Below are 17,241 nucleotides of genomic sequence, written 5' to 3'. Positions count from 1 at the left end.
AGCACTACCACCAACATCCCTAGCTCTTTTGGTTATCTTTTAAAATTATCACATCCCTTATTTTCTCTTTGTGAACAGTGGAACAGTGGTGAATACATGATAATTTTACTACTCATGTCTATTAGTTTCCTAGTGCTGCTGTAATAAAGTATCACAAACTGGGTGACATAAAACAACAGAAAAGGCTAAAAGTCTAAAATCAAAGCATCAGCAGAGACTTGCTTCTTCTGGGACACTAGGTAGAATCCTTCCTTGCCTCTTCCTAGCTTCTGGTGCTGCCTGTCATTCCTTGGCATTTGTTCCTTGACTTGTAGCTACATCACTCCATTCTTTGCCTGTATCATCAAATGGCATTCTCCTCGGGTGTCTCTGTTTTTATCTCTTCTCTTTTAATAAAGAGCAGTTAATATTGAATTAAGGTCCACTTTAATGACCTCAAGATAATCTTAACTTGATTAAATCTGCACAGACTCCATTTCAAATTAGGTCATGTTCACAGGTGCTGAAGATTAGGACTTCAGCATACATTTTGGGGGGATATAATTCAGCCCATAACATTGTAGGAAATTGTATATATATGATTGTAGGAAAAGCCCATAACATAGTAGGAAAGCATATATATGATCTATTCAGGGGAAAACATCTTCCCTCTAGAGATCAGTTCCTCAGACTTTGGATTGGGTTTTGTGGTTAAAGTTATACATACATCGTTACATTTTCTTTATTATCTTCCCATTGGTAGAGATGTCTTTATCTTTGTTTAGGTCTTATATTTAGAAAATAAAATAAAGCTACCACCTTCTGTGAATCTTAGACTGAAAATGCTTATGAAAGTATATAGGGATTTATTTTTATTCTTCCATGTTTAGAAATGTGCTTTGTAGCATTATTGAGTACTCTAGGTTCTTGATAATCTCTATTTAAAGATGATGGTAGTTTAAATTTGTCCTTAGTCTTATAAACTGAAAACTATTTGAATAGTTTTTGATAAAATACTAAAATTATTTTAATTCTCTTCAGGAAATAGCACACTCCCAGGTAAAACAGCAGGCTGTATTGTTGCATGAAAAACTTTATGAGTTGGAGTCCCATCGAGATCAAATGATTGCAGAAGACAAAAGCATGGGATCCCCAATGGAAGAGAGAGAGAGATTACTTAAGCAGGTAGGGAAAACAAACATACTTATTTTAATATGTCAGGATTTGGTAAATGTATCAGTCTGTTTTATTTAAGGCATATGAATTGAACAGAAAGCTAATAAGCTTATTTTCTTAAAAAACAGTGAAAAGTGAACTCCATCTAAATTAATATGAACTGCTTGACCAAGAAGATCTAGGTAAAAGTCATTTCTCAAATAAACTATTTTTGTTTACTTAAATCCTAATTTTATATGGTCTTCATGCATATTTTGGTAATTTTTTCATGTTTTGGATCCTTATAAGAAAAACTTGAAACTCTTCATATTGGTCAGTAAATAATTAATCTTATTGAAGATGTATTCCATTATTTGTTTTGGGCCTCATATTTAGAAAATGAAGTGCCCCAAGGCTGACGACTTTGTGTGGATATTTCTATCAGTGCCACCATGAAGTGAATGGAATTAAAATGTCCTGTGAAATCACAGTATGTCACCATGTTATGTCACATGTGTGTTCAGTAGCTTTCTAACTATCCCAAGGCTGGCTTTAATTTAGCCTATTGTTTATCCTGAGACACCCTAAATATACAGCCCTTAGGAGCCTATATATTTGGGAGCACCTCTAGTCAGGAACCTACAAATTGGACTCCTTTGTGGTCTTAGATTGAATCCAGTGGGTTTGCAGGAACCTTAGGGATCAACTCAGGAGCTATTTAATTGTTAGAATCATTCTAGAAAGGTATCAAAATCTAGAATCTCTGAAGTTCCTTGGAAAGAGATCATTGAAGGCAGGGGACGAAAAGTGATCTTGGGATAGAATTTCTAGATAGAATACAGAATGGCTAGTTAAATTTGAATTTCAGATAAGCAGTGAATAATCTTTTAGAATAAATATATACGTAAGGATAATAAGTGTATTCCAAATACATACCACAAAAGTTATTCATTGTTTTTCTGAAATTCAAATGTAATGGGGATTGCTAAATCTGGCAGCCCTACCGTGTGCGTAAGTTGGGGGTGGGGAGCGGGGGTGGGGAGCAGGGGTGGGGAGACAGGCTCAAAAATCCTCGGTATTTATGTAAATTGATCCAGGCCTGAAGATGTGTTAACTTCTTGGTGCCATGTGGATAGGTATGGATATTTATCAGTCACCACTCATCCTTTGAGGAGGAAAGAAAAATCTGTGAATAGTTTCCTAATGATGTTCCTTTTAACTTCAACGGTTGAATTTCAAGAAATAAGTTTAAAGCGACTAGATTTGATATTTTAGTACACACCCTAGAAGGAAAATCTCTTTAAGATAGCCTAACAATGAGTAATTCTTTAAATTCTGTTTTCTCTTTATGCCTTTATAGGTTAAAGAAGATAATCAGGAAATAGCCAGCATGGAGCGACAGTAAGTACTTTTACACTAGGACATTTTACATTCATTTCTCATCTTTTAAATTGCATTCTAAATGTGTAAGAGGTGCATATTGTTAGTCATTTTTTTCTTTGATTCACATTGACAATATTGATGCAGCTTTCAGTTTTATTTATAGCTTTAAATAATTCTTTGAATGTTTAGTTAAGAGCCATTACATAGTATAATTGCTTTTTAAAAACAGCTTTATTGTGATATAATACATACCGTACAATTCACATATTTAAAGTGTACAATTCAGAGGTTTTTTACTATATTCACAGAGTTGTACAGCCACCACCTCAGTCAATTTCAGAACAGTTCAGTCACCCCAATAGAAACCCATATCCCTTAACCATCACAGCTCGCATCCCCCATTCCCAGCCCTAAGCAACCACTGTACCTTATGTCTCTGTAGATTGGCCTGTTCTGGACATGTCATATAAATGAAAGCATACAATATATGGTCCTATGTGGTTGGATTCTTATACTTAGCATAATGTTTTCAGGGTTCATCTGTGTTGTAGCATGTATCAGTATTTCATTTCTTTTTATTGCCAAATAATATCCCATTTGTGTGGCTATACCATATTTATTTATCCATTCATTTATTGATGTGCATTTGGATTGTTTCTGTATTTTGGCTGTGATGGATCATGCTGGTATGAACAATCGTGTACATGTTTTTTTTTTTTTTTTTTTTTTTTTTTTTTGTGGTATGCAGGCCTCACTGTTGTGGCCTCTCCAGTTGCGGAGCACAGGCTCCGGACACGCAGGCCCAGCGGCCATGGCTCACGGGCCCAGCCGCTCCGCGGCATGTGGGATCCTCCCAGACCGGGGCACGAACCCGTGTCCCCTGCATTGGCAGGCGGACTCTCAACCACTGCGCCACCAGGGAAGCCCCTCGTGTACATGTTTTTGTGTGGACATATATTTTCGCTTCTCTTGGGTATTTACCTAGGAGTGGAATTTACCTAGGAGTGCTGGTTCATACGGTAACTCTATATTTAACATTCTGAGGAGGTGCCAGACTATTTTCCAAGGAGTGCTGGTTCATACGGTAACTCTATATTTAACATTCTGAGGAGGTGCCAGACTATTTTCCAATGCAGCTGCACCATTTTACATTTTCACCAGCAGTGTATAAGTGTTCCAGTTTCTCCATGACCTCATCAACGCTTGTTATTATCTGTCATTTTTGATTACTGTGTAGCCATCATAGTACGTGTGAAGTGATATCATTGATTTGCATTTTCCTGATGATTAATTAATGATGTTGAATTTTTTTTTTCCTGTACTTATTGGTCATATATATATATATTCATTGGAGAAATGTCTATTCACATTCTTTGCCCATTTTTTTTTTTGGTTTTTTTAATTTTTTTATTTTTTATAGATCATTATTGGAGTATAATTGCTTCACAATACTGTGTTAGTTTCTTTTGTACAAAAAAGTGAATCAGCCATATGCATACATATATCCCCACATACCCTCCCTCTTGAACCCCCCTCCCACCCTCCTTATCCCACCCCTCTAGGTCATCGCAAAGCATCAAGCTGATCTCCCTGTGCTTTTGCCCATTTTTAAATTGGGTTATTTATTGTTTCATTATTTAATTGTAAGAGCTTTTTATATATTCTAAATAAAGTCTCTTATCAGATAAATGATTTGCAAAATTTTTCTTCCATTATTTGGGTTTTCTTTTCACTTTCTTCATGGTGTCCTTTGAAGCACAAAAGTTTTAAATTTTTTTTTTAAGACTTTGTTTTTTTTAGTAAATTTATTTATTTTATTTATTTATTTTTGGCTGCATTGAGTCTTCATTGCTGCGCATAGGCTTTCTCTAGTTGCAGCAAGCGGGGGCTACTCTTTGTTGCAGTGCCCGGGCTCCTCATTGCAGTGGCTTCTCTAGTTGCGGAGCACGGGCTCTAGGTGTGCAGGCTTCAGTAGTTGTGGCTCATGGGCTCTAGAGCGCAGGCTTAGTAGTTGTGCTGCACAGGCTTATTTGTTCTGCGGCATGTGGGATCTTCCCAGACCAGGGGTCAAACCTGTATCCTCTGCATTAGCAGGTGGATTCTTAACCACTGCGCCACCAGGAAAGTCCTAGTAGTTTTAAATTTTGATTATATCTGGTTTATTTATTTTTTTCTTTTGTCGTTTGTGCTTTTGGTGTCATATGTAAGAAACCAATGCTTAGTTCAATTTCACGAAGATTTATGCTTATGTGTTTTGTTGTTGTTGTTTTTTTTTTTTTTTTTTTTTTGCGGTATGCGGGCCTCATTGTTGTGTCCTCTCCCGTTGCGGAGCACAGGCTCCGGACGCGCAGGCTCAGTGGCCATGGCTCATGGGACCAGCCGCTCCGCGGCATGTGGGATCTTCCCAGACCGGGGCACGAACCCATGTCCCCTGCATCAGCAGGTGGACTCTCAACCACTGCGCCACCAGGGAAGCCCAATGCTTATGTTTTTTTATTTAAGTGTTTTATAGTTTAGATCTATGACCCAATTTTAGTTAACTTTTGTGTATGGCATGAGGTCGGAGTCCAGTTTTATTCTTTTGCTTGTGCATATCCAGTTATCCCAGCACCATTCATTGAAATATTCTTTCAACAAATATTATTTAATGTTTTCTTTCTCTTTTAATTGTTTTGGCACCTTTGTCAAAAATCAGTTGTATATAGATACAGGGTCTTATTCCTAGACTCACAATTCTATTCCATTGTCTATCCTTATTCCAGTATCATACTGTCTTGATTACTATAGCTTTGTAATAAGTACCACTGCTTTTGTTAAAATTTTAACCCATATAATCTTCTCTCAATGGTAAATTTTCTCTTATTTTCTAACTTTTAAGACAAACTTGCTAACTTAGTTTAGTTTATATAAACCTACAAAAAGAAGGTTGCTAAAGTTTTTTTATTTTCTTAATATCACAAGTGAAGATCAAAAGAAGGCTTGGGAAAGGTCTACTGTTGATGTCAGGCAAACCAACATTCTCAGAACACACTTGTACTCTAAATATGAATCATGAAAAAAGATTTTTCTCTCAAAATTTATAGTATTGTCCTCAGAGTAAAGCATATTATTTATTGTTATTGTTTCTGCAGATTCAGAAAGATTTAAGATTTTGTAACATCATCACTAAATGTTTTTACTGAATATCTAAATTGTCTGCCATAAATTCATTAAATAATATTTTCAACAGGTTAACAGATATAAAAGAAAAAATAAATCAGCTTAATGAAGAAATTAGACAACTTGACATGGATTTAGAAGAGCACCAAGGTAATTTTAAAAATATTTTTATGATGTATAATGTAGATACATAGCAGTATTTATACAGTATTAACTTGGGCCTCAGGGACTGTTTACCTGGGGTTTATTATTTAATTCTTTGTGATATCACTAAGTTTAACTATTAAAATACTAAACTATTAAAATATTTAGTAACTGAATATTATAGTTAGTATTGAATCATTTAAGTAATATTTTAAATATTATAGTTAGTATTGAATTTTAATAGTAACTAAATATTTTAATAGTAACTAAATATTATAGTTAGTATTGAATTATTTAAGCCAACTAAAAACTTATATAACTTAAAATGGTTATATATGGCAAGAATTTATTTTGTTTCGCAAAGAAATTTTTTTGTTAATTGGGATATAGTTGGTTTACAATGTTCTGTTAGTTTCTACTGTACAGCGAAGTGAAGTAGAGTTCCCTGTGCTATACAGCAAGAAATTTTTTTTTAATCAAGTAAAATGGTTTAAAGTTGCTCACAGATTTCTAAGTTATACTTCTTCGATATTGTCAGCTATTAACTGGGGTAAGTGGTAGAGTTATAGGGGAGTGAAGATCAAGTCACAAATATCACAAAAAATGCAGGAAGAATTACTCACTAGGGGACCCACTAATGTGGTGGCAAGTACTGATTATTCCAGTCCTCTCTCAGCTTTCCCCAGCAGTGGGATTTGAAGAGCCAAGGCAGGGACCAGAGCACTTGGGGTGGAAATGCTGTGGTTGGGATTTGGGAGCTACAGTGTATGTGTGGTTGAGGGAAGAGTTTGGGCATCACAGATTCCTAACCAACTTGTCTCTAACAAGGGAGGAAAAGCTGGGTTACTGTAGCACTTTAATCACAGATTAACTGCAAACCAGTTAATATGCTATTGGATTATCAAGAGTTGACAATATATTCTTATGAGTTAGGTATTCTATTGTAAATAATATGCCTATTATGGCTAAAGAAACATTCATAGCAGGGAAAAAGGGTGTTCTTTTCCTAAACTAATTTTTTATTTCAATTTTAATGCAGTGTATTAGTTTTATTTATACATTTTATTGATTTATGAATAATAACATTAGCTACTATTAATGGATTAGTTACCTGGACTGGTTACTTTGTGATCTTTGCAGGAACACTTTGAAGGCTTCTAACCTCTTTTATGCTTGTTGAAACTCAGAGAAGTTAACTGAAATTCTCACAGCTAGCAAGGGGTAAAGTCTAGATATAAACCAAGTTCTCTTTGATCCCAAAGTGTTAGATCTATTGCCCAAACCTAATCTTGGCTTTCTGATATGAAGTGCTGTATTTGTGAAATAAAAATATTATTGTGAAATGCTTACAGTCTTATTTACATGTGGCTACATGTAAACAAGACATCTAAAATCAGACAAACTTTAAATCCTGGTTATTAGGTAAGTAAACTTATCTGAGCTTTCATTTTCTCATCTGCAAAATGAATATAGTGGTCCTACCTCACTAAGATTTACAAATAGTAAATGGTACACATGGCAAGGTAGGTTCACAATAAATTGTTACTAAGGTCATGTTGTTTTCTTTATTAAATTATTTTATTGCTTTTCATTTATGTAGATCTAGTATATAGATTTTCTTTGTTAATAAATTATTCTGAGAAATCTGATAATGTTCTTGATTTCAGATGCTTTATGGGATACATTTTAAATAATATTCCTCCTTCTAAATTTAAATTTCTAGCAGAATTCTATTTATTTTTCCAGTAAAATAACTCAGTTGGTGGTAACAATTTATTATTAATTGCTAGTTCTATGATAAATAGAATGTTTTGAATTGTTGCTTCCCTTTTCCTTTTTGTTTTCATAAATTCTTTGTCCTTTTTTTTTTTTTTTTCTGGCTGCACCACAGCTTGTGGGCTCTCAGTTCCCCTACCAGGGATCAGTTCCTCCTGCAGTGGAAGTGAGGAACCCTAACCCCTGGACCACCAGGGAAATTAATGTAGAAAGGCACAATCTATAATGTAATGTAATAGTAGCAAAAAAGCATATATATATGTACATATAAAAATATATGTGATATGTAAATATTATGTATTGTATGTTCACATATATATCAATGCATTCATTTTTTGTTCTTCTACTACACTTTGATCATCCTGGATTATCGGTTCAACAGCACAGGGGTTTTTTTTTTGTTTTTTTTTTTGGTTTTTGTTTTTGTTTTTGCGGTATGCGGGCCTCTCACTGTTGTGGCCTCCCGTTGCGGAGCACAGGCTCTGGACGCGCAGGCCCAGCGGCCATGGCTCACGGGCTCAGTTGCTCCACGGCATGTGGGATCTTCCCGGACCAGGGCACGAACCCGTGACCCCTGCATCGGCAGGCGGATTCTCAACCACTGCGCCACCAGGGAAGCCCAGCACAGGGGTTTTTATTAGAAGGTCACTTGTGAGTTCAGGACCTCATTATTTCTTTCCTGAACTATTTCAGTAGTCTACTAACTGGTCCCCCGACCTCCAATCTTGCTCCCTCTCAGATTCATCCACCACACTGTTGCCAGAGTGACTTATGTGAAATGTGGTTTTGTATCGTTCTCCACTTCACAGTGGTTCCCCATGACCTACAAGATAAGTGTAAGAATCTTTGTATGGCATTCTAGTCCCTCCATAATCTGGCCTGTACATTGTCAGCCTCCTCTCCTACCCCTCAGCATCTCTATCCTTACATTCTAAGAATAATAGTAATAATCTACCAGTGGTACCTCACACCTCACCCTCTTTATCATACATCAAAGGATTGTTTCATGCTCAATCCTTTGCCCCTATTATTTGTTCCCTTTTCTTGAATGTTCTTTTCCCTGTTACTTACTTTACTAACTTCTCATTTTTTAAGATCTAGCTCAGGTATCCTTTCATATCCAACATAGTAACCCTAACTTCTCTCCCTGACCTATTTCTGGGCTGGGCTAAGTGAGTGAGTGATCCCCTCCATTATCAGAACACACGGCATAAATGTATTGACCACATTACTGTACCACTTTCTACTTAGATGTTTGTCTTTTCCCTTAGGCTATACATCCTCCAGGACAGGGACTGTGTCTTGTTCACTTTGGTAACCTCTTTCATCAACACAATGCCTGGGAAGGTAAACATTCAATAAGTCTTTGTGGAATGAATTAAACAGTCCTGTATTTTATTTATATATTTTTTAATAATTATTATTTTTTTTGGCTGCACTGTGCAGCTTGTGGGATTTTAGTTCCTCATCCGGGGACTGAACCCAGGCCCTCAGCAGTGAGAGCATGGAGTCCTAACAGCTGGACACCCAGGGAATTCCCAGTCCTGTATTTTAGAAAGGAAAGATTTGTAGAATGAATTAAAGGTGAGAGTTGGGCGCTAGTCACTTCTTTGGGCCCTCTAGTTCTTAAGATATACAAATGCACTCTTATCTACAGAGAGAGCTTGATTAGTTAGCAACAGTTTTATTACTTTTTAGAGTATTCCTATCTTCGATTTATGATTTCCAGTAAAGAGGTGGATTCTTATCTACATCTGCATTCTCAGCAGTCCCTTGACTCAAGATTGTGGATAATCTGCTCCTTAAGATGTGGAGGATTATCAAGTTATTTTGACTTTCTGGTCCATACTTATCTCTGCCCCCAGTTTTGTTCCTTCTGGCCCATTTTATTAATTTCTTAGATGTTACCTGGTTTCTTCCATTTATGGCACCTGTGTGTAATCCAACTAGGCCACCTTTTGCCTTGTAGGGGTTCTGGTTAACATAACATTTAAACCATGAATGTGTTTGTACATGTCTGACTTTGTTAGTACTTGCTCCAACCCTTCAGTTTTCAAATAAACCTTTAAAAGGTTTGCATAATTCATTCTAAATTTAAAGGCATCCTTTGATACTGGTTTAGGTACAGTTATGTTCTCTGCTAGATATTAATGGTGGTCCTGTAATCCAACAGCTTCTTCAAGTTCATCATATTTTTGTACTTTTTAAGTCCTTAAAGTTATAATTTGCTAAAAGTTACATTGTCTCAAAGTTAACTAAATAAAATCAATTAACAGTTATTTGGCTATTCTACAAAAATCTTCATTATTCCTAGATTCTGAGTTATCAGTTTCTTTGACAATCTGGATAATGCGGAAAAAATCCTCATAATACACTTACACTTTTGACCAATTCTAGATGGGCTTCTTTGCTCTCAAATCTTTATTTAGTCTTTGTAAGTAATTTTTAAAGGTGAAATAGTCTCATAACAGAATTTTCATTATAATAAGATGTCATTACTCTTTTAAACTGCTGGGGGATTTAATCCTACTATGTTAAGTATTTGTTAGACTTCACCCCTACAGTAGTTTTACTTTATTGCTGGATCAAGTAATTTTGTTTTATGGGTTCTAAAAATATTTAGGTTTAAATATGTGTACTAACCTATATTTTAGCAGGAAAGGCATTGTTACTATTTTTGCTAACTAGAAGCAGTGAGAAATAGCTCTGTTGAAAGTTGTTATATGGTCAGAATTTGGCTACATTCTGCATCATTATTAAAGCAGAGCACTATTGGCAGGTGCCATGCTACTTTTCAGAAAAGCCTGATTTCTCCTGGAATCTATCCTGATTTCTCCTTTCTCAGCTGAAGTGCCAACCATTAAATATTTACTTAATTGTTGCTTTTTAAAATGCTCCTTCTGTATGAGAAAGGGAATGTAATGGAAAAGGCCTTGTAGCTCTAGGTGAAGGCAACAAGATAATAGTAGCCTATATTCTCATTCAACATAGGATATTATTTTTATTATTCTTTTACCTGAAGATTTACTCCTAACATATAGTTGAGTAATTAGTTTTTGATAAGGTAATTGTTGACTAAGAAAATTTATTCTCACCACAGATTAATTTTTGTATATTTCATATTGAAGTTCCCTCAAAGTAAATGGTGTTTATTGGTCCACTTAACTCAGGCCTCTACTGTACTCTTCACTATATTCTGTTAAATTCTAAAAAGAACAGTGTTACTATTTTAAGACATGACAAAACCTTTCATGGTGTAGGAACACAAAATAAGTGATTCTCTGTGGAACTCCTGAGCCTTTTGAAATTTGGTTAATTCTCAGCTTTACCCAGTGCAGCTTAGGTTTAGACTTTCTCAGGTCTGCTAAATTAGTTACCATTTGTCCATCTGCTTCCAGCTTCCAAAATTTTATTACTAATGTTTCTGCTCCTATTTTCCTCATTGCTGGGAGTTTGACCTTTAAAAATTCTTTTTACTATAATTTTAGTGGAGTTTGGGGAGTGGGGCAGGTTAGGGTTAGATGTGCATGTTCAACCTACCATCTTTGTCAAAAAATTACCAGTTATAAACTTACCCAGAATTTCTGAAGAGTTTTAATCACCTTGAATGTACTTCATTTTATGTGTGTGTGTGTGTGTGTGTGTGTGTGTGTGTGTATGTTGCCTCAAGTGACCATTCTCATGTATGGTCATTAACTGTGCAAATTATCAGTCAGCATCTAGGAGGTTACACTTTCCTACTTTTTAAAAATTTTCCTTAAAGTAGTTAAAGTTATTTTAAAGACTCCAGTTAACTTATCTTTTTAATTGTGTACTTTTTATGTACAAATCTGGTGTGTACTTAATGTGGAAAATTCAAGCAATACAAAAGTGTATAAAGTAAAAATCATCTCCTTTCTCCTCATACGCATCCCATTCTTCAGAGGTAATCATTGTTTACAGTTTGATATGTATAGCCTTTTACACTTTTTTCTATGCACAGTATATATATATATGTATATATATATATTTAATGTATATATATTTAATTGAGTGATACAGTTCTTCTGAGCTTGAGTCTTTTCATTTAACTGTATATAATGAACATCCTTCCATATGAGGATGTATATACTTCATTCTAAGAAGTATAGCATAGTAGCCAATGTCAGGGCTTTAAAACCAGACTAAGAATGGTCCCTGGCACATATTTAAGTACTTACAAAAACTATTAGCTGTAGTCATGTTGATATTCTTGTTAAATAGTATTAGCTGTATCCCCATGACATTAGGTTGTTTCTAATTTTTCACTACCAAGAACAATGCTGCAGTAAATAACCTTGATATATACATGCTTGTTAATTTGTTTATTTCTATAGGCTAAATTTCTAGAAGTGAAATTTTGAATAGAAAGTTACTTATGTATACAATTTTGATTATTTTTGAAAATTTCTTTCCAGAAATGGTCGTATCAGTTTGTACATCCAGCAGCAGTATGTGAAAGTGCTTCCTGACCAGTGCTAGTTACTTCTCTGACAGTTCACTGTTCTCAAAGGCCTGAATTTGTAGTACTACCATGATCCACGAGGTGGAGCTAATTTTCTGGACATCTGCCTGCTCAGGCAAGGCTTAAGGAACACAGTTAACAAAGTACAGTCACATTTCTCCCCAAGAAGGATTTTTGGGCATTATTGCTCACTACAAATTATTCCTTCAATTTTAGAGTACAGTATCTTCCCAAAGATTGATAAAACGGAATATCATGTGGTTATCAATACAGCGTATCACAGACATCTAAATATCTAACAGCTACAATGTGATAAATATATATCATAATAGAAGTGTACATAAAATGCTACAGGGTCATTGGGTTACTGTCCTAAACTTCAAGTGAATTCATTGCAATTTTCTCTATAATTTATATGTTGCTTTCAAGAGTAGTAAAAACATAAAATACAACCCTTTTCTTTGGTTTGTCTGTAGGATACTTCTTCCTACTCATAGTTCCAAGGCCCAGGTTAGAAGCTTTTATTCTCTAATTATGTCAGGTAAAATAGAATTTATAAAGACAGAATAGTTTTGTTTTAGAGCATGGGTTCTGCAACACAAATGCTAGGATTCAAATCTGGGCTGTGCTGTTTTAACTGGCTGATCTCAGATGTGCTACTTGACCTTTCTGTACCTTAGTTACCTCATCTTTAAAGTGGAGATAATAACAGTACCTACCTTCCTTTTAGGGTTACTGTGAGGATTAGATGAATGGAGTGTGTGTGTGTGTGTGTGTGTGTGTGTGTGTGTGTGTGTGTGTGTGTATGACTCAGAATAGCATGCAATTTAAAAATTGCACATAAATGTTAGTTATTGGCTGTTATTATTAATGCTATTAATTAATTAATTTTAGGTTTTTTAAAAACAGCTTTACAAAGGTTTAATTGACCTACAATAAAGTGCACATATTTAAAGTACATAATTTGATAAGTTTTGACATATGCATCCACCTGTGAAACCATCACCACAATCAAGAGAGAAACATACCGAACGATCCCCAAAATCTCCTAATACCCTTTTGCAGCCTGTCCCTCCCACTCCTACCTGCCTCATTCTCCTATTCCCAAGTAACCAATGATCTGGTTTCTGTCACTGTTGATTAATTTACATTTTCTAGAATTTTATATAAATAGAATCATAACTATGTACACATTTTTCTCTGGTCCTTCACTCAGCATAATTATTTTAAAATTTATCCATATATTTGCATGTGTCACCAGTTTGCTCCTGTTCATTGCTGAGTAGTATTCCACTGTGAAGATAAACTACAGTTTATTTATTCATTCTTCTTTGTCTGACTTGGATTAATTCTTTTTAATGATTCCATTTAATCTTCATTATTAGTCTTGCATTTATAATTCTTTGTTATTTTAGTGGTTGCTTTAGGATATTGTGTATATCTTTAACTTATCACAGTCTACCTTCATGTTATATTATACCTCGTTATGTATAGTATAAGAACCTTAACAATGGCATGCTTCTACTTCTCCCTTCCTGGTCTTTGTGGTATTGTCATCACACATTTTCCTTTTACATATATATATATATATATATATATTTTTTTTTTTGGTGGTACGTGGGCCTCTCACTGTTGTGGCCTCTCCCATTGAGGAGCACAGGCTCTGGACTCGCAGGCTCAGCAGCCATGGCTCACGGGCCCAGCCGCTCTGCGGCATGTGGGATCTTCCCAGACCGGGGCACGAACCTGTGTTCCCTACATCGGCAGGCGGATTCTCAACCACTGCGCCACCAGGGAAACCCTCCTTTTACATATTTTAAAGGTAATAACTACATAGCTATTTTTTTTCACACACATACACTGTATTTTATTTTTACAAGAGATAAATAAACTGACACCAAGCATTGTAAATGAATGACCACCACAAAAGCAACAATGATTGCAGTTACCAAACAGGAAACACACTCATACTATGTCATAGTATTGACATTCAGTCCAGTAATCCTCCACTGTAACAGCTCCTTTACTTTGCAGTGAAAATTGGTTTGTATATTTCTTGCCTCTGAATCCTTGTGGGATTTTTTTTTTAATTCAAACAGAAAGTCAAAAAATTATAGTCATCCTTATCAGTTCACTCAGTCCCATGTAATTAATTTTTTTTTCATCTTGATCTTTTGTTAGCACTTTTATGAATTCATCAGTTTTCCATTAGGGTTCTGAAAATGCTTATTCATTCAGTTCAGCAGTACAGTCAGTTACCAGAAACCTGCACTTCTCAGAGTCTTTTCCATGAATTCCTTGAAGATGAAACCCTTTTATAGGAACATTTTTGCAAAAGCATCAGAGTACACCCAGAACTGTCTGTAAATGACAAAAGACTTAAAAATGACCATGGTTAAAGATTTGATGAAAGTTCATAATCAATTGACAAGGAAATTTAGTTATTTCTGAGATATCCATTTTGCATAGCTATTATTTTTGACAGTCAATTATATTTTTAAAAGATTACTAATAAGGAGCAAAATCTTACTATTTACCCATGTAGTTACCATTTCTGCTGTTCTTCAGTCCTTAGTGTAGATCCATATTTCCATCTGAGATCTTTCTCTTTCTGCTTGAAGGACTTTAAACATTTCTTGTAGGTATGGTCTGCTGGTGATGAATGCTTTCAGCTTTTGTAGGTCTGAAATGCCTATTTGCCTTCATTTTCAAAGGATATTTTTGCTGGGTATAGTCAAGGTTGACAGATTTTATCTTTCAGTACTTTAGAGATGTTGTTCCACTGTCTTCTCACTTACATTGTTTCTGATTAGAAATCTTTTTTTTAACATTTTTATTGGAGTATAATTGCTTTACAATGGTGTGTTAGTTTCTGCTTTATAACGAAGTGAATCAGTTATACATATACGTATGTTCCCATATCTCTTCCCTCTTGCATCTCCCTCCCTCCCACCCTCCCTATCCCACCCTTCTAACTGGTCGCAAAGCACTGAGCTGATCTCCCTGTGCTATGCAACTGCTTCCCACTAGCTATCTATTTGACATTTGGTAATGTATATGTCCATATATACACTACCACTCTCTCACTTTGTCCCAGCTTACCCTTCCCCCTCCCCGGGTCCTCAAGTCCATTCTCTAGTAGGTCTGTGTCTTTATTCCCATCTTGCCCCTAGGTTCTTCATGACCATTTTTTTTTTTTTTTAGATTCCATATATGTGTTAGCATATGGTATTTGTTTTTCTGACTTACTTCACTCTATGACAGACTCCAGGTCCATCTACCTCACTACAAATAACTCAATTTTGTTTCTTTTTATGGCTGAGTAATATTCCATTGTATATATGTGCCACATTTTCATTAACCATTCCTCTGTCGATGGACACTTAGGTTGCTTCCATGTCCTGGCTATTGTAAATAGAGCTGCAGTGAACATTGTGGTACATGACTCTTTTTGAATTATGGTTTTTTCAGGGTATATGCCCAGTATTGGGATTGCTGGGTCATATGGTAGTTCTATTTTAGTGTTTTAAGGAACCTCCATACTGTTCTCCATAGTGGCTATATCAATTTACATTCGACCAACAGTGCAAGAGCGTTGTTTTCTCCACACCCTCTCCAGCATTTATTGTTTGTAGATTTTTTGATGATGGCCATTCTGACCGTTGTGAGATGATATCGCATTGTAGTTTTGATTTGCATTTCTCTAATGATTAATGATGTTGAGCATCCTTTCATGTGTGTGTTGGCAATCTGTATATCTTCCTTGGAGAAATGTCTGTTTAGGTCTTCTGCCCATTTTTGGATTGGGTTGTTTGTTTTTCTGATATTGAGCTGCGTAAGCTGCTTATAAATTTTGGAGATTAATCCTTTGTCAGTTGCTTCATTTGCAAATATTTTCTCCCATTCTGAGGGTTGTCTTTTTGTCTTGTTTATGGTTTCCTTTGCTGTGCAAAAGCTTTTAAGTTTCATTAGGTCCCATTTGTTTATTTTTGTTTTTATGTCCATTTCTCTAGGAGGTGGGTCAAAAAGGATCTTGCTGTGATTTATATCATAGAGTGTTCTGCCTATGTTTTCCTCTAAGAGTTTTATAGTGTCTGGCCTTACATACAGTGTCTGGCCTCTTTAATCCATTTTGAGTTTATTTTTGTGTGTGGTGTTAGGGAGTGTTCTAATTTCATTCTTTTACATGTAGCTGTCCAGTTTTCCCAGCACCACTTATTGAAGAGGCTTTCTTTTCTCCATTTTATATTCTTGCCTCCTTTATCAAAGATAAGGTGACCATATGTAATGCTATTAATTTATAAACTGAAACTTCAGTAACTTTCCTGGAGATTTTCCCAAAACATATTTGGAAAGTATTTTCCCCAGGATGTACAAGATAATATATTCAGTTTATCAGCTGGTATGTGAGTTTCAAATGGCATCTTTACGTTGCTGTTTTGTAGTTTCTCAATATACATACAATGAAGAAGAATGAATCATTGCTTATTGTTCAGTTTGGGGATTGGTTAAACTATTCATTAGTATGGTGGTATTATCTTCACACCAGACACTTTAGCACCATCTGAAACTTGTTAGAAATAAAACTTCTTGGACTCTACCCCAGACCTACTAAACATGAAACCTTGGGAATAGGGCTTAGCAAATTGTGTTTCAACAAACCCTCCTGATGATTCCAATGCATGCTAAAGTTTGATAACCACTGCTTTAGGAAATAATTACGAACTTACATTGTGTTTAGTATACATGCCAAGGATTACTCATTATACCATCTGATTTTATGGACATTATTCTGTTGAAACAAACTTCTTCATAGCCCTTTTTATTTTCTTTAGAAATGGTGAGGTTTTAGGCAATAATTTAACTTTTACATATTTAGAGAATTTTTATTGTATATATTTTAAATACCTCTAGTAGATAGAATAATCAGACATTGTCTGCATAGCTGTAAAGAAACTTTCCTGCCAAAATTTAAAACATTTTGTTGAATGTATAATTGATAAATTGGGTGAAGCTTGAAGCTAAAACTTAGTTTAAAACATTAAACTTATATGTACTCATTTTAGCATACCAGTTTAGCAGTATTTGATATATTCGTTTATCACTTACTGCTATAGTGATGTGCGAAAAGTAGGTGAGAGAGAGACTGAATGTAAAAAGAT

At 35.3% G+C, this 17,241-nt stretch overlaps 1 protein-coding gene across 3 annotated transcripts in view; it reads left to right on the top strand.

The window, feature by feature from the left end:
* IFT74 (intraflagellar transport 74) overlaps nt 1-17,241 on the top strand; it is an 81,374-nt gene that overhangs the window by 38,564 nt on the left and 25,569 nt on the right. For all 3 annotated transcript variants that reach the window (XM_059072966.2, XM_059072969.2, XM_059072968.2), the window contains exons 11-13: nt 1,021-1,164; nt 2,495-2,535; nt 5,747-5,826. In XM_059072966.2, the coding sequence (XP_058928949.1) occupies nt 1,021-1,164; nt 2,495-2,535; nt 5,747-5,826 (265 nt within the window). The remainder of the gene's footprint in view (nt 1-1,020; nt 1,165-2,494; nt 2,536-5,746; nt 5,827-17,241) is intronic.

Source organism: Kogia breviceps, chromosome 8 (assembly GCF_026419965.1).
Source record: "Kogia breviceps isolate mKogBre1 chromosome 8, mKogBre1 haplotype 1, whole genome shotgun sequence".
Classification (NCBI taxonomy): Eukaryota; Metazoa; Chordata; class Mammalia; order Artiodactyla; family Physeteridae; genus Kogia; species Kogia breviceps.
Note: the sequence above shows the minus strand (reverse complement) of the source record. Positions and strands in the feature narration are given on the sequence as shown.